Source organism: Watersipora subatra, chromosome 1 (genome assembly GCF_963576615.1).
Source record: "Watersipora subatra chromosome 1, tzWatSuba1.1, whole genome shotgun sequence".
NCBI lineage: Eukaryota > Metazoa > Bryozoa > Gymnolaemata > Cheilostomatida > Watersiporidae > Watersipora > Watersipora subatra.
The window spans coordinates 35,729,706-35,752,177 of NC_088708.1; the positions used below are offsets into that span (position 1 = coordinate 35,729,706).

The window sequence follows — 22,472 nt, forward strand, 5'->3', positions numbered from 1 at the left end:
CCATTATGGTTTGTCCAAAGTTAATGCTGGCAAATAATCAACCACTAAAGTGAATACAGATGAGATGATCAACAGGCTTATATAAATTTACTATGCATGAGACATCATCAGGCACTGCAATAAGACAGCAAATTTTTTTGTTGCATTTATTACCATCTGATATAAACTCTCACATACCACTTATTGAAGGAAAGGGATAGGATAGAATATTTCACATGAAAAATCTATTGGTAGAGATAGAGAAGTGACCCACATTAATAAACCAATGTTCCACTAATATCAGCATTTGTTGAGTTGAAATAGAAGTCAAAAGATGCACAAACAAAAATGTCATATTTTTACATTTCTAAATGCAACTCCTAGCATCTATGAAAAGTTGCAACATATGTAATAGCCAAATGGCTCAACTCAAATTTATGTAAATTTGTCATTGCTGTGAAGGAAAAATAGAATAGAATGGTCAGTAAACTAAGAGAAAAGAATCTTTTTCTCAACATCACCTTGCTTTAACAGCTAAACGCTGATAGTCCTAAAGACATTGAAACCGCTGTGGGCAGTGCTAATCATGACCCCTGGGCACTGCTTGTGCCAGTGTATTTCTTTGATATCACTCTGTCCCTGATGAATAAATAGTAACTGCGGTGGCACATCAAGTTGCTCTGCTTCATCATCTTGTTCAACCTGTAGATAACAGGGTTTTACACAAATGAAAAAGTATATCATATACGCAAGAATATCATGTGCTCGGATGAGAGAGAGGATCATGTATATGACAGCGTATCATGTACTCGAATGAGAAGAGAGAATCATGTATATGAGAGAGCATATCGTGTACTCGAGTGAGAAAGAGAGAGAATCATGTATATGAGAGAGTGTATCATGTACGCGAGTGAGAAAGAGAGAATCATGTACAGTATATAATCTTTTATAGCCTGAGAAGTAATTAGTATATCTTCAAAAAGAAAAATGCATTTTATTCAGCGCAAAATTTCTTTTTCGATGATATATAAATAAAATAACAAACCTTGCTAAATTGTTCCATTCCATAAAATGGAAAAAATGGTTTAGAGTAATAATTTCTAAATTGCCCCTAAAATGCAGGAAATTATTAGCTCTAACAACAAAAAAATACACATGTTTGTGACCTCTCATGTTAGCCATGTCCATCATAGTGAGTGCTGAAACCTTGTCATCATAGTAGCCTCATTATTTTGCATTTAAGAGGACATGTTCCCATCATGCACGAGGAGTTATGAGAAGGATTGTAGAGGTTGTGTGCTCAAAACTCTTTTGTATTCCTCGAAGCTTAGAGAGGGCAAGTTGTTTGAAAGTTTGTACAATATCAAAGCTAAAAGGCTATTTGAAAGCTATTTAAAAAAATCGTTTCTATATCCGATACTTACTGGGAAACTTTCGAAACCAAAAGAGCCTATGAAAAAACAATAGTTAGATAAGGGTAACTTGCCAGTGAGATCGGTTGATCACAAGTTTTGCTAAAACAAGTGTGCACTTGCCTTTGTACCCAATCTTTCGATTGGATAAGCAGAATCAGAAACTCCTAGAATTTTCACATAACGAAATTCATATTGATCGTGTAACTCATTTCACGGCAAAAAGAAAAATCAAATGGGATAATTCGCTTCAAAAAACCTTTGCCTTCATTTTCTATAACCGATTTTGGAAACGTATAGAACCACTCAATTTGGCGATACAGGATTTCAAATAGGTTGTATCGTGTAGAGAATTTTGTGGAGAACGCAGCTAAACAAAGTATCTAATTACTGTTAATAGTTGCCATGCAACCAGCAAATGAACTGCGCAGTATCAGAAATCCGCAGGGTGCGGCCCCAGGGCTGATACTCTGAAAGAAACACCCACCTGGATAGGGCCAGACTTGGATATTGTACCCCCAATAACCTGGTTGGTCAATTTGAATTTGGATATTGTACCCCAATCACCTGGTTGGTCAATTTGAAATACACCCCTTGAACACTGGGAGTTCCCTAGAGGGCACCCAGGTTCCACGTCCCGCTAAACATCTAATATGATTGATGCATTAATAAAGCAGAAACAAGCTACAAACAAACTTCCCAATTTTATTTAAATACGTTTTTATTTCGGATTTTTCGTTTGTTTAATATCGCAGAAACGATCGTTTTTTCTTCTGCAAACGAATTATTTTTTGTTGTTAACAGAGACCAATATATTTTAGTTTACTATTGGTAAAAAAATTAAACAAAAAAAGGCAATTAGCCAACCATAAATCTATTTATAAAAACCGTTCGTGTGGCGACATAATAGTCGCTCTGCCCACTAATGTTGGTATCGCAAAACGGCAAAATGTCGCTATGCCTGCAAAATGGTTAATAAAACTTATTCCAAACATCAACCATAAGAATATCATTTTTATTTACAAAGGAAAACAATGAATACCAATGAAATAAATATATCATTCATTCTGAGTATATTGCTAAAGGGTTGCTAAGACAATGCAGTGTCGAATGTCTCTTCTACCTTCCTTTCCCGTCAGCAAGCAAGCAGCAGCAATCTGCATTAAAATGAAGACTGGATTTTCGGTGCAATTTCTGGTATTACTTTGGCTGAATAAAACCTTAATGAGCATGGGCACTTTTACTGGCTTGGTTGTGGAACCCCCCCCCCCCCCCCCAGTAGCAAAATCACTGACAGTGCCCCATGGTCTGAAACCCCCCTAAAACGTGATTTTGGGCCGAATCTAATGGGCCTTTTAGGGGGGCGTATCAGCCCTGGGGGTGCGACTTGCCGTACCCTGAGTCAATTTCAAAATCGATAAATGACAGTATTTTAGACCAATAAACCTCAACGTGAAAAGATAGTCATCCAATAAGGTACGGTAAATAAGGCTATGAAAGGAGATGATTACAAGCAATAAGGTACGGTAAAGATGTCTATGAAAGGAGATGATTACAAGCAATAAAGTATGGTAAATATGTCTATGAAAGGAGATGATTACAAGCAATAAGGTACGGTAAAGATGTCTATGAAAGGAGATGATTACAAGCAATAAGGTACGGTAAAGATGTCTATGAAAGGAGATGATTACAAGCAATAAGGTACGGTAAAGATGTCTATGAAAGGAGATGATTACAAGCAATAAGGTACGGTAAAGATGTCTATGAAAGGAGATGATTACAAGCAATAAGGTACGGTAAAGATGTCTATGAAAGGAGATGATTACAAGCAATAAGGTACGGTAAAGATGTCTATGAAAGGAGATGATTACAAGCAATAAGGTATGGTAAAGATGTCTATGAAAGGAGATGATTACAAGCAATAAGGTACGGTAAAGATGTCTATGAAAGGAGATGATTACAAGCAATAAGGTACGGTATAAGGTACGGTAAAGATGTCTATGAAAGGAGATGATTACAAGCAATAAAGTATGGTAAATATGTCTATGAAAGGAGATGATTACAAGCAATAAGGTATGGTAAAGATGTCTATGAAAGGAGATGATTACAAGCAATAAGGTATGGTAAATATGTCTATGAAAGGAGATGATTACAAGCAATAAGGTATGGTAAATATGTCTATGAAAGGAGATGATTACAAGCAATAAGGTATGGTAAAGATGTCTATGAAAGGAGATGATTACAAGCAATAAGGTACGGTAAAGATGTCTATGAAAGGAGATGATTACAAGCAATAAGGTACGGTAAAGATGTCTATGAAAGGAAATGATTACAAGCAATAAGGTACGGTAAAGATGTCTATGAAAGGAGATGATTACAAGCAATAAGGTACGGTAAAGATGTCTATGAAAGGAAATGATTACAAGCAATAAGGTACGGTAAAGATGTCTATGAAAGGAGATGATTACAAGCAATAAGGTACGGTAAATATGTCTATGAAAGGAGATGATTACAAGCAATAAGGTACGGTAAAGATGTCTATGAAAGGAGATGATTACAAGCAATAAGGTACGGTAAAGATGTCTATGAAAGGAGATGATTACAAGCAATAAGGTACGGTAAAGATGTCTATGAAAGGAGATGATTACAAGCAATAAGGTATGGTAAATAAGGCTATGAAAGGAGATGATTACAAGCAATAAGGTACGGTAAAGATGTCTATGAAAGGAGATGATTACAAGCAATAAGGTACGGTAAAGATGTCTATGAAAGGAGATGATTACAAGCAATAAAGTATGGTAAATATGTCTATGAAAGGAGATGATTACAAGCAATAAGGTACGGTAAAGATGTCTATGAAAGGAGATGATTACAAGCAATAAGGTACGGTAAAGATGTCTATGAAAGGAGATGATTACAAGCAATAAGGTACGGTAAATATGTCTATGAAAGGAGATGATTACAAGCAATAAGGTACGGTAAAGATGTCTATGAAAGGAAATGATTACAAGCAATAAGGTACGGTAAATATGTCTATGAAAGGAGATGATTACAAGCAATAAGGTACGGTAAATATGTCTATGAAAGGAGATGATTACAAGCAATAAGGTACGGTAAAGATGTCTATGAAAGGAGATGATTACAAGCAATAAAGTATGGTAAATATGTCTATGAAAGGAGATGATTACAAGCAATAAGGTACGGTAAATATGTCTATGAAAGGAGATGATTACAAGCAATAAGGTACGGTAAAGATGTCTATGAAAGGAGATGATTACAAGCAATAAGGTACGGTAAAGATGTCTATGAAAGGAAATGATTACAAGCAATAAGGTACGGTAAAGATGTCTATGAAAGGAGATGATTACAAGCAATAAGGTACGGTAAAGATGTCTATGAAAGGAGATGATTACAAGCAATAAGGTACGGTAAAGATGTCTATGAAAGGAAATGATTACAAGCAATAAGGTACGGTAAAGATGTCTATGAAAGGAGATGATTACAAGCAATAAGGTACGGTAAAGATGTCTATGAAAGGAAATGATTACAAGCAATAAGGTATGGTAAAGATGTCTATGAAAGGAGATGATTACAAGCAATAAGGTACGGTAAAGATGTCTATGAAAGGAGATGATTACAAGCAATAAGGTATGGTAAATATGTCTATGAAAGGAGATGATTACAAGCAATAAGGTACGGTAAATATGTCTATGAAAGGAGATGATTACAAGCAATAAGGTACGGTAAAGATGTCTATGAAAGGAGATGATTACAAGCAATAAGGTATGGTAAAGATGTCTATGAAAGGAGATGATTACAAGCAATAAGGTACGGTAAAGATGTCTATGAAAGGAGATGATTACAAGCAATAAGGTACGGTAAAGATGTCTATGAAAGGAGATGATTACAAGCAATAAGGTACGGTAAAGATGTCTATGAAAGGAGATGATTACAAGCAATAAGGTACGGTAAAGATGTCTATGAAAGGAGATGATTACAAGCAATAAGGTATGGTAAAGATGTCTATGAAAGGAGATGATTACAAGCAATAAAGTATGGTAAATATGTCTATGAAAGGAGATGATTACAAGCAATAAGGTACGGTAAATATGTCTATGAAAGGAGATGATTACAAGCAATAAGGTATGGTAAATATGTCTATGAAAGGAGATGATTACAAGCAATAAAGTAGAGGAAAGATGTCTAAAAAATGAGGCATCATTGCTGACACACATCCTGTGTGTCAGCAGAACATAACCAAATACAAACACTGTAAATAGTGAGTCCTGCTCCAACTTAGGCACATAGGCAGAAAACTTACAGCTAAATCCCACAGGGTGATTTGATTGTCAGCACCAGATGCGCCAAACACAGAGCCGTCTGTTGGATGCCAGGCCACAGATGTGATGGCCGAGGTGTGGTGCTTAAAGAGTGCCACCGGCTTACCAGTCTATAATGAATACCAAAAATGAAGGGACAAATAGATAGCTATGATGAAAGGAAGATAAAATTGAGAGACCGGATTCAAATCCCAAAATAATCCACTGACAAACATAATTCATTTATTTTACAAACTATGACGTGAAAGAGGAATCGAAAAACATTTTCGATTCCTCATATAATGGAATTATCTTCCCTAAACACATCCCAATATCCTACCAGTAGCAAAAATGCTAGTCATTTTTGCGTAATAAAAAACAGCATGACTTTTTTATAAAACCTAATAATGATTAATTGGTCCATTCAAACTTTATGGCTGAACCAAACTCAATGCTAAAGTAATATATCACGGAAATTGAAACTGGTAAGCTCAGATTGAAACAGCAAATGATAAGTGAAAAATATTTTTGCTACAGCAAATTGCAAACAAACTCGGTATTTTGCAAGCAGCTACCAATCAAATGATGAACGACAGTAAACATTATATGAACAGAAAGCTATGAAATTTTGAGTAATAGGCCAGAAGCATTTAATAAAACTGATCTGGCTGACATTTGGAATAAGCAACACATCCCTAAGCATATGTTGCTCATGTGTTCCCTAAGCATGTGTTGCTCATGTATTCCCTAAGTATGTGTTGCTCATGTGTTCCCCAAGCATGTGTTGCGCATGTGCTCCCCTAAGCAAGGGTTGCTCATGTGTTCCCTAAGCATGTGTTGCTCATGTGTTTCCTAAGCATGTGTTGCTCATGTGCTCCCTAAGCAAGGGTTGCTCATGTGTTCCCTAAGCATGTGTTGCTCATGTGTTTCCTAAGCATGTGTTGCTCATGTGTTCCCTAAGCATGTGTTGCTCATGTGTTCCCTAAGCATGTGTTGCTCATGTGTTCCCTAAGCATGTGTTGCTCATGTGTTCCCTAAGCATGTGTTGCTCATGTGTTCCCTAAGCATGTGTTGCTCATGTGTTCCCTAAGCATGTGTTGCTCATGTGTTCCCTAAGCATGTGTTGCTCATGAGTTCCCTAAGCATGTATTGCTTAAAAAAGATCGATGTGAGATTGGCATTTTAAAAAACGGTTCAGAATATTAAAGCATCTGAGCTTTAATAAATGCTTGGATGCTGGCATTTGATTAATTTACACAAGAACTGCTGCCGAATGAACCGCTGTCGAACGAACCGCTGCCGAATGTTTTTAATTATGGCGCACTAGCTTCATTAGGAGCCATGCAAGATACACGCACAAGCAGTGATTAATTGAAGACCCTCAACATAAAATTCCATTATCCTCTAAAAGGTGTAATGCAGAGGGGCTATGCAATGTTTGAATAGAAGGGTTTTCCACCTACAGCCAACGTTCTTAAAATGCAATTGTCAACTCACAATATCCAAAAGTATGGTATTTCATAGTAGTTTACAGAACAGTAAGTGTATAGCTCAGCAGTGCAACTGCGCATTTCTTTGAAATATTTTTGGAGCCTCATATATTATAGCGGAGCTTGTGCACAGACAGCAACCATCAGAGGTGTGACACGAGCATTCTGCAATATTTATATTGAAATAACTTTTCGATATCTACATTCATATCAAAACAAAATTTTAATTTACCTCTTTGGGTCAGACCTTCAAACAATGGAAGGTTCTTGTTGTTATACAAGTGATGTTATACAAGTGATGTTATAACAACATCACTTGTTGTTATACAAGTGATGTTGTTATATAGCTTGTTGTTATACAAGTGATATTGTTACATAATTTGTTATTATACAAGTGATGTTGTTACATAATTGGTTGTTATACAGGTGATATTGTTATATAGCTTGTTATTATACAAGCGTTGTTGTTACTTAATTTGTTGTTATACAAGTGATGTTGTTGTTATGCAAGTGTTTTTGTTATTGCATAACTTGTTGTCATACAAGTGATGTTGTTGTTACATAACCTGTTGTCATACAAGTTGTAGAAAAATGAAAGTAAAAGTGGGATAAGCATTACTAACTATCTATTACAAGGGCAATTTAATACTGGGCATCGTGATGGACGGTGATATGAAAAAGACTAACATTCCTTAACAATACACAGCTACAGGACCTCTTCGATGACGATGAGTAATCATTAGACTAGGTTTAACTAGAATTCAGCATATACTATTCTTCAGGGCCGTATTGTTCTATGAGGCAGCCTCTGCTGTGCAGAGGCAAAATTTCGGCACCCAGAACGGCCCAGTATCGTATAAGACACTGTCCCTGTACGCCTGTCCCTATACGACACTGGAACAGCCGGTGTATTTTCTTGTTGCTTAGTGTCGACAATTATCGGGCGAAAGGTGCGAACGTTTCGTGCAGAGCCCGTTTTCAGAATATTACTAGTGGTTGCAAACTTAGCGAATCCATTTCGACACAATTTTTTACTGCTGAGAAAGGAACAGAAAACAGAAGTTTCGGTTTTGTCTGTTCTGGATTCACATATTTAATGATAATGATTAGGTTTATATGCGCTAGACTCTGTTGAACTGACGAAGAGTTTTTATTTTGACGACTACCATAAATTCTGGACTTTCAAAACATTCGCTTATACTTGAGATGAATACTTTGATAATTATGGAAAGCCAATTACTTACGGGATCGTGTAGAATAATTCTTGGTTGGCTTTACTATAGAGCTGCACAACGATTAAAAAAATTGATCGCGATTAATAACTGGTCTTAACCAGTTCATCTTCGATTAATCTTAGAATTAATCTTGCAAAAAACCTGCATATTCAAAAACAAATAATACAGCTACATATAGATTAATTATATTTTAAACAATTGTTAGCAGTAATACATGTTATGTACAATGTACATAAGTTAAAATGTAATAATTAATATGAGTATGAAAACTGTCTATGAAAGTCTAGAGCCAAGAGTTGAGACAGCACAGTTTATTCACATTATCTGAATAAAGAGATGCCCTCTTCCTACATACGATATTGCCAGCTTTAGAGAATAGTCGCTCACATGGGACAGCAGTGCCGGTAGTCAGTAGTATTAGTTATTGTCTGCGACAGCTGGTGATGATTTCTGCGCGGTAGGATGAGAATTAGTTAAAATATATCTTAATGATGATGCGCTGTGGTGGTAAGCAAATTCTTTCTGGCATATACTGCACTTCACTTTTTTGTTTATGCTTCCAACAACTTACAGAAATGCGCTACCTAGGGTGGAAGACATATTTCTGCTTTCATGTTCCAATAAAGTGTCAATCTTAGATCACTAATATTCTCAAGCTGAAATATGATTGTGATTTTTTTGAAAAATAAAAATACATGTATAATTTACTTAATGAAGTTTTTAAAAAATAAACAAAAATAAACTGTAAGATATTAAATAATACTGAAATCACTTTTGTTGCTGCTACCTAGAATCATGTTCAAACAACTAACAACATGGCCGCTTATAGCTAGATCGGCACGGGGCTTGTGCATTGTATTGTATAAACAAGTTTAATGTTAGCGACTCACTGTGTTTTCATAGTCGAGTGCAAAATAATTGTGGTTTAATTTATTGGTAAGAAAGTGTTGCTTGTCATAATATTTGTTAGTAAATTAAATGGTAGTAACCTGCTACGTTAGTATAACGTATGGTACTAAACAGTACAAAGGAAAGGAACCACATCAAGATCATCACCTCGGTTGCATTTTAATTGAAGATTAATTGGCCCAACTCAGTTAATCGTTTATTTGTATTAGTTGCGTTATTCGTTTAATTAACGCGATCATTGTGCAACTCTACTTTACTAGCCTTATTGCAGTTTTACGAAATATTGGGACGATAGTCACTTGACTGATTACAACTTGCAAATAATATTTGAAATGTTTTCTTTGTTATATCGACGCTGCGCGAGGCAGACGCGTTTAGAACTATCTTGAAACTTTTAAAAAAAAACAAAATTTGCCGTGAACTTTCTTCTTATTGCTCATATATCGAGTATGCTTGCTAATTTTTTTACACTATTTTTATGTGAAAACATCTACTTCATTGCATGGAAATCAACTCAGGATTTTCTGAGGCTGCGTACATGTAACAGCCGACTAAAACTTTTCGTCATTTTGTGTCTTTCTTTTTTTAATATCTGCTTGACAAGTTCTAGTCACGTATTATATGTCTATAATTTGTTTGTTTAGTGAGCTATGTTATTATCTATATGTGCATGGAAATATTTTTTGTATAGTTTTTATTTCATGCTCACTCGTTGAACCTATTTATTCATGGGTAAGGGTAGTGCCATTAGCACCTAACCTGATCACACAAGGTGTGAGGAGAATCTCTAACTTTGTTAAATTCAAATTCTACCATCTTCAAATTATATAATCTTCAGGAAAGAACTCTGATATCACATTGAACTGAGTCACTCAACGACTGGTGCTCTTATTATAGATCTAGATAGCTTAAATTAGTTTCATTGTTCCAACATTATTTCTTCTCAGCAGAATCACAAACCTTCTAATATTCAATTTTAAATAATCTTTAGTCTTTTATTTATAGATTCACTGTTTAGAGTTCATTATCAAATCTTAATCAATAATCATAATAATTTTCTTTCTTACCCCTGGCACAAGTTTACATACCACATGACCTGAATTCAATAAGTTTACGAAAGGTGATACACAGCAATCTTCATGATTTTTGAGAAATTTTTTTAGTATTATGCTTGCTTGTATAAGTTGCAATAATACAATTAAAACTGCTCTCAGATAGGGTTTCTTATGTGTGTTCTGTAAAAGATTGTCGATATTCAGGAGGGCGTTGCACCCCTCCCGAACCCACCCCGCCAGCCGCTCAGGCCTACAGCCCTAACAAGTTGCTTAAAAATGTGGTTGCATCAAATTTGAGTTGATCTTAAAAGAAAGCATTTTTTTTCTCTATCAGTTGATATGTTGTTTGTTGTGTTACGCGATCTCATTGCAAAGATATTTGAAGATTAAAATCAAAAAAGTCTGATCGCGGTAAAAACGCTCAGGCCACAAAAACGTGCCCAGACTTGCCCAAAATGATGTCACGCGTTATACAACCTGTCTCTATCTCTCGTATTCACATCGGCTATTTGCGATAAAAGTCTAGTCTTACGCGGCTCTATTGGCATATATCTTATTTTGTATTTGCTCATGTTGGCTAGAATAAAATTTTAAATCCAGCTACAGATGCATATTATTATGTTTCAAAGGCCTCAAATAACGAAAATTGACACTTTGTTCTACTCACTTTCTCCAAATGTTGTGTAAACATTTGGGTACCGACTACCAATTCTACCGGTCTACGGTAATTCTGTCAAGCTAACTATGTAGAACGAGGTCTTTGTATCAGCACAGTTCCGCAGCTACCCATACTAACGATATACAGCCTCCCATAAGTCCCGCCCACATTATGTCCGTCGCCTATCCTTGGGGCGGGGCTGTATATCATTGCCTACACCGTCTACGTACTAGTTTCTTACTAGTAGTATTCTTACCGAATACTACCGAAGTGAAATAAGCAAGCCGCGTCTTTGAAAAGAATATAAATAGGGATAGAGTTTTAAGAATAAGAAGTCTGCTGCAAACTGGATTTGAACTCACATTCTCCAGTTCTGCGGACATCCGTATACCATATCCAATTCACTACAAAATTATGCAAATCATGTTTTGCATTATCCTCAAGAATATTATTTTATTATATAATTTTTACAAGCAAAAATATTTTCATCTCGGCATAAAGCTTTTATTAAAAAATATTCATCAAGTCGTGGCCACTCACATAGTTTTAGCTGATACAATAAGACAAATTCATCTACTGCAACAAACTCAAACAAAACATCATGGTTTATGCAACACACGTTTAAGTCTCTCTTTCCCCTTTATGGCAGTTTCCACACTGACAAAGCTTCTTCGGCTGGTGGGACGACATAAACATTCTGTAATCAGTAAAACAAAAGCAATAAATATATGTCATTTATAGATACGTCATTCTAAAACGTATCTATTGACAGCTTCCAAATTGGGAGTTAAATAGATTGCGAGTGTAATTTTAAAAACGAATAAACGTTTAACAAAGGCACAAGTACGCCAAGCCAACGATTCGAAGCTTTGGTTCTGGAAATCAAAGATTTGCATTGATCAATCGATTTTCTTCACTTTCTACAAGTAAAAGTGAACATCTAATGTCAAATCATAAATGTAATTTACTAGATAAAGATGCCACAGAAAATTTGAAGCGAATGTAGCTAGGTGAACCGATAAAAAAATATAAAACGATGATTAGTGATAGCAAAAAATTACAAATTTAACAATTAGTACATGTATTAATGAGTACTAAAACATTACCTTTAGTATATTCATCAATCTAAGCCATTGTATAGCTAGATGCTAAAGATTAAAAAGAAGCCTGTCAAGAACTTATTGTACATACGTATCTCGCACGCGCAGGAAATTACATTTTAGCCTCAAACAGGGAAATATAATCTGAATGTAAACTCAACAGGAAACTCTATAGAAGACTCAAAGTAAAAGATAAATTTACCTCCATTCTCCGAGCTTCCTCCGTAGAACTTTAACCACCTGGTGCCAAGAAAACTCAGAGTCACCTTCGCAGTAACTTTACAGCAATTTTACAATAACATTATTACATGTATGTTGTTCGCCAATAAAACGTGTCGATCGAGTAACTCATTAAGTAACGATGTTGATCAATTTTGTAAATATTGACGTCAATGCGATTTAATAATAGAGTAAAATCCCTAAATTTGAGATCACAGACAACACGTTTTACGAGTGATAACATTTATTACGGCCTATATAAAAATTTCGCGCTGATGATTGGCTAAGGGAGCGACCTCATATTTATCGCTCGTGGTTTCTTTTCAGATATATTGCTTGTGACGTCACGAAAGAAGCACCCGATGGAACGTGAGCTTTTTAAAAGAGGACCTCATTCAAACGCATATATCTCTGGACAGGGTTGGTCTACAAAGACAAAAATGGCATCAAATTGTAGCTGATGTTTTAGCCTTTTATGGGTCTTAATTTCATTAAATCGAATTTTTTGACGCAACCACATCTTTAAAGGTTGACTTGCAAAAAATTCTCATTAGAGTTATTTGGTACCAAAAGATTCATCATGTCTTACTCTGTTGTGTAGTAGGTGCCAAATATGTGGAAATGTCATTACAAGCTCTTAAAAGCTCAAAAACGAAAAGCCGCCGTAGATTGGAATTTCTTTATTTCTCTGACGCAGTCATGATAGTTTGGTTATTGTCTTGTCACATGATGTTCTTACGTGAATTGAAAGGCCAATAAAAAGCTCAATATAAACTTATCGTAGCACTAGTTTATGACAAACGCTTCGGGTTTTACCGAAGACCCCGTATCAAATATAGATGCTCGCTACTGTACAGTTTTGTTTCAGCATTATCTAATCGTCAAGTCGTAGTCTGATCATGTGACCCAATACTGCGAAAATAACTTTTGCAGCACTTTTCGATTATCACAGGTGACCAGCAGGCTCGTCATGATTATCAGACAATGATATGCACTCCTTTGAGCTAAAGTTAAAAAGTTTAACGAACTTTTACGGTAAGTTATAAGATATCAGTGCTAAAAGTAGATATAGTACAATGACGATAAAATAGATGCGTAAGAACAATAGACATGGTTTTATCGAATGCGTTAAGTATATTTGTGAAAATATTTTGACGAATAAGGTTGCATGAAAGTGTAAACAGAAACCATCTACCACAACTACGACACATTTGAGCCGTTTTGGAAAGAGAATCCAAACTACGGCGGTCTCGTGTGGTTGCGATTAACTGTTCGTTTTTGAGCTTTTAAGAGCTTGTAATCACAATCCCACATAATTTGTACCTACAACACAGCAGAGCAAGGCATGGTGAATCTTTTGATATGAAATAACTGTAATGTGAATTTTGTTGCAAGTCAACTTTTAAGGGGGCTACTCAAGATATTGGCAGAGGCATCCTAAAAATGAACAATACAGCCCTGCTATTCTTGTTACTGGTTTTACAGCCCGCGGAAAAAGACATTTCTTTGTTGCATTCATGTAATCAATATGTAATCATTATGTCATCTTGGTCAGCCATGTGCAATGCAACAATGTACCTACTTTGTACCGACTTTGGCAGCGAAATTCTTCATGGCTAAAAGCCCTAGAAAGTCATAAATGAACAAATCATTCCAGACATTACACATCAACTAACAAAATATGAGCTTGAATAATGAGTTTTCAATCTTGTGCTAAAAATTTAATTTTCGGATTAATATGGAAAGATATGAATAACCAGTCATATTTTATGGCCAAAGGTAAACAAGGTAGCAAAATACACCCACTGAAAATATAAAGGTTATTCGTGTCAAACACGTGTACACAAGTTCTTTTCACTTTTCGGTGATGAGCCACAGCAAAACATAAATAGCAAACATATTAGCAAAATTACACCCTAGATATAGTACAATATTACACCCTAGATATATTACAATATTACACCCTAGATATATTACAATATATTACTATATTACACCCTAGATATATCACAATATATTACTATATTACACCCTAGATATATTACAATATATTAGCAATATTACACCCTAGATATATTACAATATGTTACAATATTAAACCCTTGATACAATACAATATTACACCGTAGCCCTAGACACGAGTATGAAAAAGTGCCAGCTTTCGGTACATCAAGTTGGTTAAGCGATTAATCTCAAAGAACAAGCACACAAACACAACTTGACAACAAATTTTACAAAAATAGATCTGAAGTGCCTGTTGAACAAATGAGGTCAGAAAAAAGTGGAAAACCATTGACAGAGTGAACAACTTCTAATGAGTTGGGTTAAACTTGCCTTAAATTGCCGTAATTCCCAGACTTTAATGAGGCCATCATCTCCTCCACTGAGTATAAATGGCTCATTGGTATTCCAGCTGATGACATTCACATCTCTTTCATGAGCTTCCGGAGCTGTGAGCATGCAGGCCTTGGAGGGGGGGACTCGTATGTCCCATATTCGTATGCTCTTATCGACCGAACAAGACGCAAACACCTGCAGAATGGAGGAAAATCTCAAAAAAATACAGTATATAGTCAATATGTCATCATTATATACTATAGAGAGTCAATATATCATCATTATATACTACAGAGAGTCAATGTGTCATCATATACTACAGAGAGTCAATAATATCATCATTATATACTACAGAGAGTTAATATATCATCATTATATACTACAGACTGTCAATATATCATCATTATATACTACAGAGAGTCAATATGTCATCATTATATACTACAGAGTGTCAATATGTCACCATTATATATTACAGAGAGTCAATATGTCATCATTATATACTACAGAGAGTCAATATATCATCATTATATACTACAGAGAGTCAATATGTCATCATTATATACTACAGAGAGTCAATATGTCATCATTATATACTACAGAGAGTCAATATATCATCATTATATACTACAGAGAGTTAATATATCATCATTATATACTACAGAAAGTCAATATATCATCATTATATACTACAGAGTGTCAATATGTCATCATTATATACTACAGAGAGTCAATGTGTCATCATTACATGCTATAGAGAACACATATTTCATAATTGCCGGGAGGACAAAACAAGCTTTTTACACTATTCTTCAGTAAAAAGCAAAACAGTTCACCGACTTTTTCAACTCCCTTATTGACCAGTAACCAACATTAAATATATGTTACCCTGAGACAGGGAATAAACAAGCTATCTAGTATGCTAGTGTTATGCTAGTGCCGCCATGAACTCACAGTGGCCTCATTTGGAGACCATTGAATGTCTTCCACAGAGGCTGTGTGTCCCACAAAGCTTCTCTGGTCCACAATCCATGAGGCATCATCATGGGGTCTCCACAAGTGAATGTTTTTATTGCAATCACCAGTGAGAAGTTGACCTGTAAGCATTATGAAAAGCATTTAAAATATTCGCTCATTTGTAAACCGCACTGTTAAACCGCAACTCTAATTACACAACTCTCTGTGAAATCACTGAGTCACGTGCCGATAACTTATTAATTAAAAGCATGGCGGTCAGAGTTGAGAGTCAGAGTTGAAGCCTAGCATTTTGTTTCATTATAATTTCTATCCTAAATCAGTTGCAGATGAAATCAGTTCCAGATATGGTAGCCTATTAAACTAAACTATGTTCAAATACTTTAACCCTATTTTTAAAAAGTTTGTTTAGATTTCTGAGAAGATTGCTTGCCAAATTAACCACCTAACTTTGGTATATCACAGACAAACACAGACAGTTGTCTTTTCGGTGTTTCTTTCACTCCATTATTTTTTAAACAGATCATTCCCATACACACTGTTGGCTGTTTGGTTTACTCTACGATGTACTCTCGTACTGTTCATCACTTGGTTAGTCTATGGTATACTCTTGTACCGTACTCTTGTACTAGTAATTGTAAAAGAAGATAAAGTGGACCCTCGCCATATGATTTTAATTCGTTTGACTGTTGGCATCGTGAGGTGACAATTTCGTATAGAGGGATATAGAAACCCACAGTAAATATCGAATGCAAGCACCCCATGGTGAAAATCATCAAAATTTTATATATGCACTGTATATATTAAAAATTGGTAACAAAATAATATGTTAATTTTAGTAACTATAGCTACATACTGTAATTTCAGTGTATTTAGTGGTTATGATCTGCAATAAAATGTAACGTTACAATGTACTATATGGAGTACATATCGTAAGGAGTTCTCATCTTCGAGACAGACGTATAACATAAATGTTGATTTTACCGTGAAACTTTTAATGGAACGCCATGGCGCTCTATTTTTCGACCCTTACTCTATAATAGTGGTGGTCAATTGGAGGTGGTGTTAAAATAGAGACTGGCATTGTACTTTTCCAATGGCTCATCACAATTTCGAGCATATAAATTTAGACTTTTTACGAGAGTAGCGAATGTCACCTATATTTTGCCCTCTTTTTCCGGTGGAGCGATATTAAACCTTTTGGATGCAATAAATCTGCTAACTCACCTCCAACTTGTCAGAGATCTCTTAATAAATATGCATTGGGAAACTGAGAAATATCTCTACCAGTTGATATCTATCGCTTGCAATTAACCTACGATGATATTGTAACTTGTTTCCTGCTTTGCAATTCATTGGAGCTTTCAAGTTTTATTTCATTATAAATTTGAAGACATATTTTGATTGTATATATTTAGAATGTTGCATAAAAAACTCATTGCACTTATTGATGTTAGTTGCAGTTTGCAGCCAAAACTGGCTTTTTATGTGCAATAAAAGAGTTACAAGAATTGATCAATTGTGAGAACAGATTACCATAATAATACTATCAAATAATATGCTATAAATCTGCAAACTTATAAGTTATATAATGATAATCTATCAAACTAAAGTTACAAAAATATATTCATGAACAAGAGACATAAATGAACCACACCTATATTACATGCAGAAACAAAAATCAAAACAAAATACATGTATTTGCAAATATTTTCAAAACAAAATATTTGCACCGTTTGCATTTTGATTGTTGCTTTCGATGGAACGAACATTTTTTGGCTGTCTAATGCCTTTGACGATGTCTTCTGACTTCAGCTTTTTTTCTGCACTGCATAACTATTCGACATTAGCGTCCAAACAATTTTTTGGCAGAGAAAAAATTTTCCGGGTTGCATTTAGCACAAACTCAACGCGTAAAAGTTTTGCTCGCTAAACGTAACCTTTGTAATATAGCAAATGTAAACCGTTTTTACATACGTACTTCAAAGTAACAAAACCGCGTTACACAAGGAACTACTATTAGCCTAAGACAGTTATTAATTATGTCTACGGTGTTGCTTTCAAAGTTTCAACTAAAAACAAGCTAAAAGCTTTGGAGTTAGACAACGAGAGAATTGATTGTTATTGATGTAAACGATTCATTATTAATACGATTCTGTGGACACTTGATACTGATCACTTGATATTATGGGTTAATAAAAAACAAAGATTGTTAAAGTGGCGGTCAAATGGAGGTGGCTTTCAATCAGAGGTTTTTCAATCAGAGGTAACTTAAATGAATTTAGCTTATTAAACACATCCTTAAAGGTTGACTTGCAACAAAATTCACATTACAGTTATTTGGTATCAAAAGATTCACCATGTTTTACTCTGTTGTGTGGTAGGTGCCAAATATGTGGAAATGTGATTAAAAGCTCTTAAAAGCTCAAAAACAAAAAGCCGCCGTAGATTGGAATCTCTTGATTTCGATGACGTATCCGCGCTGTATGGTTATTGTCTTGTCACGTGATGTTCTCGCGTGAATTGAAAGGCCAATAAAAAGCTCAATATCAAACTTATCGTAGCAATAGTTTATGATAATCACTTCGGGTTTTACCTAAGACCCCGTATCAAATATAGATGCTCGCTACTTTACAGTTTCGGCTTGGCCATTCCGTTCGACTATTCATGTCTGAGTTGCGATCATAAAAAATGTCAAATTCTGAAGAGTTAAGACCCTGGCGTTTCGAGCCTGACGCTCTATCTGAAGAAGATCCTCAACAGAATCAAACCTCCCAGCAAGTAAGCACCGCCACTAGCCAGCTCTTATGTGCCAAGCTGGCTAGTAGTAATAGTTTTAGCTTGAGAGTGATAGAACGAATATTATTATATATGATTTTAATGATGATAATTATCGCTTCAATATTGCGAAAAAATAATTACAGATTTTTCTCGAATGACAACATTAACAATTTTAATATTTAAATCTAGTGCTGCACTGATATACTGTTGGATAACATCGACCTGATGTATTAGCTATGGTTGCATAGACATATCTGTTCATTTCTTTAGGAGCTAATACCACCGGCTACAGAGTGGTGTGCCTGCGAGCGTTGTCAAGACATGCCATCTCTTCCTGAATGTTTGTGCTGCCATTATGCTGAGTTTTCGCATTGTCTCCTTGACCGAGGGGAGCATGAATGCCTGCGTATGCATCCTGGTGTAAACGAATTTGTGGCGTCTGCACCCCTTGAGTTGAGGTGGAATAATTACCTGCGATATCATAGTGAGTTGGATATTCATTTAATGCCAACAACACCAAGGCTATGCTAATGTGTCAAGCATTATCTACAATTCTTGTGTTACACATTTAATGCATCACTTGAACACACATATTCTGAACTCGTGGAACACAAGGAGAACTGGTATATTTGGCTTGTACACTTACTACAGTAGAGAGTGTATTAGTTTTATGATTTTATTATATAAAGATCGAGATTATTTTGATGATCAGCAATTATTGTTTTTCAATAGTTGTTTTGGTAGATAATCTATTCCCATTTGGAGAGCCATCGCCAAATGCTCGGAAAAGGTTGTGTGCATACCGCAATCTTGTGTTTTGGTTTATGCCGCAAATCTTGTTTGCAAGTCTGCAAACTCTTCTTCATCATCCGTTGGTGGGAAAAGAGCCCGAATCTTAGACACCAAGCATGCAGAGGCCGTCGCTCACGGCGACAAATTTGCGGCATAAGCCAAAACACAAGCTTGCAGTATGCACACAACCTTTGTAACAACATCCGTTGTAATGGACCTCACTCTCAGGCCGTGGGAAATTAGATCGGACTGGCATCGCTTGAAGCCTTTCAGCTCCATGGTGTTAGAGCTGGTGGTCTCTGTTGACTGCAAAGTAAAGAAAGTTACGACCAACAATTACTTTCACATTATTTGAATGAACTATTTAGCTAGATGAGCAACTTCATGTTTATGTATTGATAACTACTAAAAAATTTGGGTTTTTGTCAGGCTGTGAAGTAAAAACTGTCAAAGTTTTACCTTGACAAGATGGCTGCTGACTATTAAACCACAGCTCTGATCCATCATAGTGTAGGCTCTGTATAGTGCGCAATGCCCCGGACTATCGCATCTACCGTCACCTGCCAAATCAAGCTCCCAATCGATTGCTGCCATCAATCCCTCGTTATGCAGGGTGTACTGCTCAGCAATACACTGTAATATATTGTAAAACTTCATTATACAAGATTAATTTGTATCATTATCATTAGTCTAAGAATGTAGAATCCTCTTCCCCCTTTTTGTGCTATATTATGATGAAGAATCAGAATTTTGAATTATAATATATTTTGCTTGAAGGATGACATATTTTCATTTCAAAAAAAAAATTGTTTCTAAATGTTGTTATTCAATTAGTGTGCCAAGCTTTTACTCACATTTTCCAAGTTTATGAGTAAATATTAACACTCACACCATGTAAGTATTCTCTTTGTTGGTAGAGGCAAACGCTGTGGCTTGGTATTGCGATGTTCAGGAGCGACAGAAAACGGAGGTTCTGCATAAGGCATCCGCCAGAAAAGAGTGATGCAGCTGCCAGCAGGGGGTTGATGACGTGAGCTCTGTTCACCCTGGCAGTTGTTTCCCAAGTGTACGATCGGTGACAGGAGGCACATGTAACCTTGAACTCTACCCATCCGCCTTCTCGCACCATCGTGAATGAGCAGGGGAGGGCGCAGGTGTGACAGTGAAATAGTCGCTGGAGTGCTGTCACACTTACTATTATTTTCTCCTCTTTGAAGGAGGATTCGGTTCTGAAATCACAACACAATAGTTGACTTGCAATAAGATTTGTACAATATCATTTCCTGTTATTATATCATATTTGCTTGATCAGAAAAAGAATAAATATATAGCCATGCAATCATGACACAGATTTTACAAAACCCTATCAGAATCCATGATATTGTAAACATAAAATGTGAGTAATAACTCTATGGATATTTTTTATATTTTGTCAAGTTTGGTTTAGTTCAGCTCTATCTTACATGTAATTGGAGAGCGTTTGATGCTGGCCAACATAGCGCTCAAACTTTTCCCAGTCTTCAGTGGTTGGCACAAACTCTTCATCTAATACTAATAATAATCAACTAATAATATTAATATGTTATTAACGATGATACCAGAAAATGACAATAACTATTTTATATAACATATCTATAAGTGAGTGGGGTTAAGAAATTTGGCGAAATTAATCGTGAAACAACATTATTTTATCAATTATATATTAATATATTACGTTTTACAGATAGATATGCAGTATGAATTAGTTTTGTTATTATAATAAGAATAATACACGTAATTAAAAAGATAAAATACTAATAATATAATATTACAATTAAATGACATTAATATTGTTATATTAAATATAGATTAATACAGTACAATTAGGAGAATACTAGATAATAACCCGAGTTACAACTACTAATACAAGTAGTTCATAAAATAAATTACTTACGTGCTTTGGTGATATGTGGAGTATGCAAACAGGTTAGAAAACATGTCGTCTTTGAACTGGCGAAAACAAAGGTAAGAGTAAGCAGGCGAATAAATAAAGTTTGTCACATCCAGCTTCACCCAGTTGCTCCACACCCGGTGAAGGTCTGGTCTTTTCTCAGCTCTTGGCCAAAAAAAGGTGCTTCTCAGCTTGGCAGCTGCACAAACACTATGCGGCGCGTTAGACATTATGACGAATTGAAATAAACAAGTTTAATATGAGATAGCGTGTTTGCTATTTGCGATAGATCAAACTTGAACTGAAACTAACATTATCTGATCATGTGACTTACAATTCCCGCTATATGGCGCGAAGAATTTCTACAGCATTTTTCAACCATCATAGCGGACCAAAAGGCTCATCATTTTTATCAGAGAATGATATGCAATCGTTCAAGCTAAGCTTAAAAAATTAAACATATTTTTATGCTATGTTTTGAGATATCAGTGCTCAAAGTTGCAGCATTACGATGCCGATAAAATAGACGCGTAAGAACAATAGACATGGTTTTTATCGCAAGCGTGAAGTATATTTGTGAAAATAGTTCGACGAATAAGGATGCATGAAAGTGTAAACAAACTATCTCGCACACATTTTAGCCGTTTTAGCACACATACGTCACATTTTAGCCGTTTTGGAAAACGAATCCAAACTAGGGCGGTCTCGTGTGGCTGCGATTTTCTGTTCGTTTTTTAGCTTTTACGAGCTTTTAATCACATTCCCACATATTTGGCACTTACAACACAATAGAGTAAGACATGGCGAATCTTTTGATACCAAATAACTGTAATGTGAATTTTGTTGCAAGTCAACCTTTAAAGCTAAATTTCATTATGTACATTTAACTATTTTGTTGAACTTCAATTTTTTCATCGGCTAAAATTTTATCACCTATCTGTTTCTGGTTTCGTTTTCACAACAACTAATAACGAATAACTAATAACGAATAACGCAAAACTGAGCAAGATCAAGCATCATATTTCTTTCATTAGTTGTTAGAGGGATTTTGGCAAGTAGCAAATCGGCATATTTGTTATTCCGACATAATCAGCACACCGACTGCCTAAGTTGAATTTCTAAAAGAAATTTTGTTATCGTATGACTAAAAATATTTCATATGGAAACGGTGAAAAGTCATCGCGTTCTACGTTATAGGGTGAAAAAATCATATAACAGGCTCATCGTAACCTGAGGGCGCGCTGTAATTCTGAAACATTATTGTCCATAAGGACTCAAAAA

The 22,472-nt window shown here is 35.5% G+C and overlaps 1 protein-coding gene across 1 annotated transcript in view; it reads right to left on the bottom strand.

The window, feature by feature from the left end:
• Nucleotides 1–81: 81 nt before the first annotated feature.
• Nucleotides 82–22,472, bottom strand: part of LOC137392242 (glutamate-rich WD repeat-containing protein 1-like) — a 30,099-nt gene continuing 7,708 nt past the window's right edge. The window contains exons 6-9 of the mRNA XM_068078911.1: nt 15,668–15,810; nt 14,711–14,908; nt 5,713–5,841; nt 82–681 (exon numbers count right to left, since the gene is read on the bottom strand). Coding sequence (XP_067935012.1) covers nt 514–681; nt 5,713–5,841; nt 14,711–14,908; nt 15,668–15,810 — 638 coding nt within the window. The 3' untranslated portion in view covers nt 82–513. The remainder of the gene's footprint in view (nt 682–5,712; nt 5,842–14,710; nt 14,909–15,667; nt 15,811–22,472) is intronic.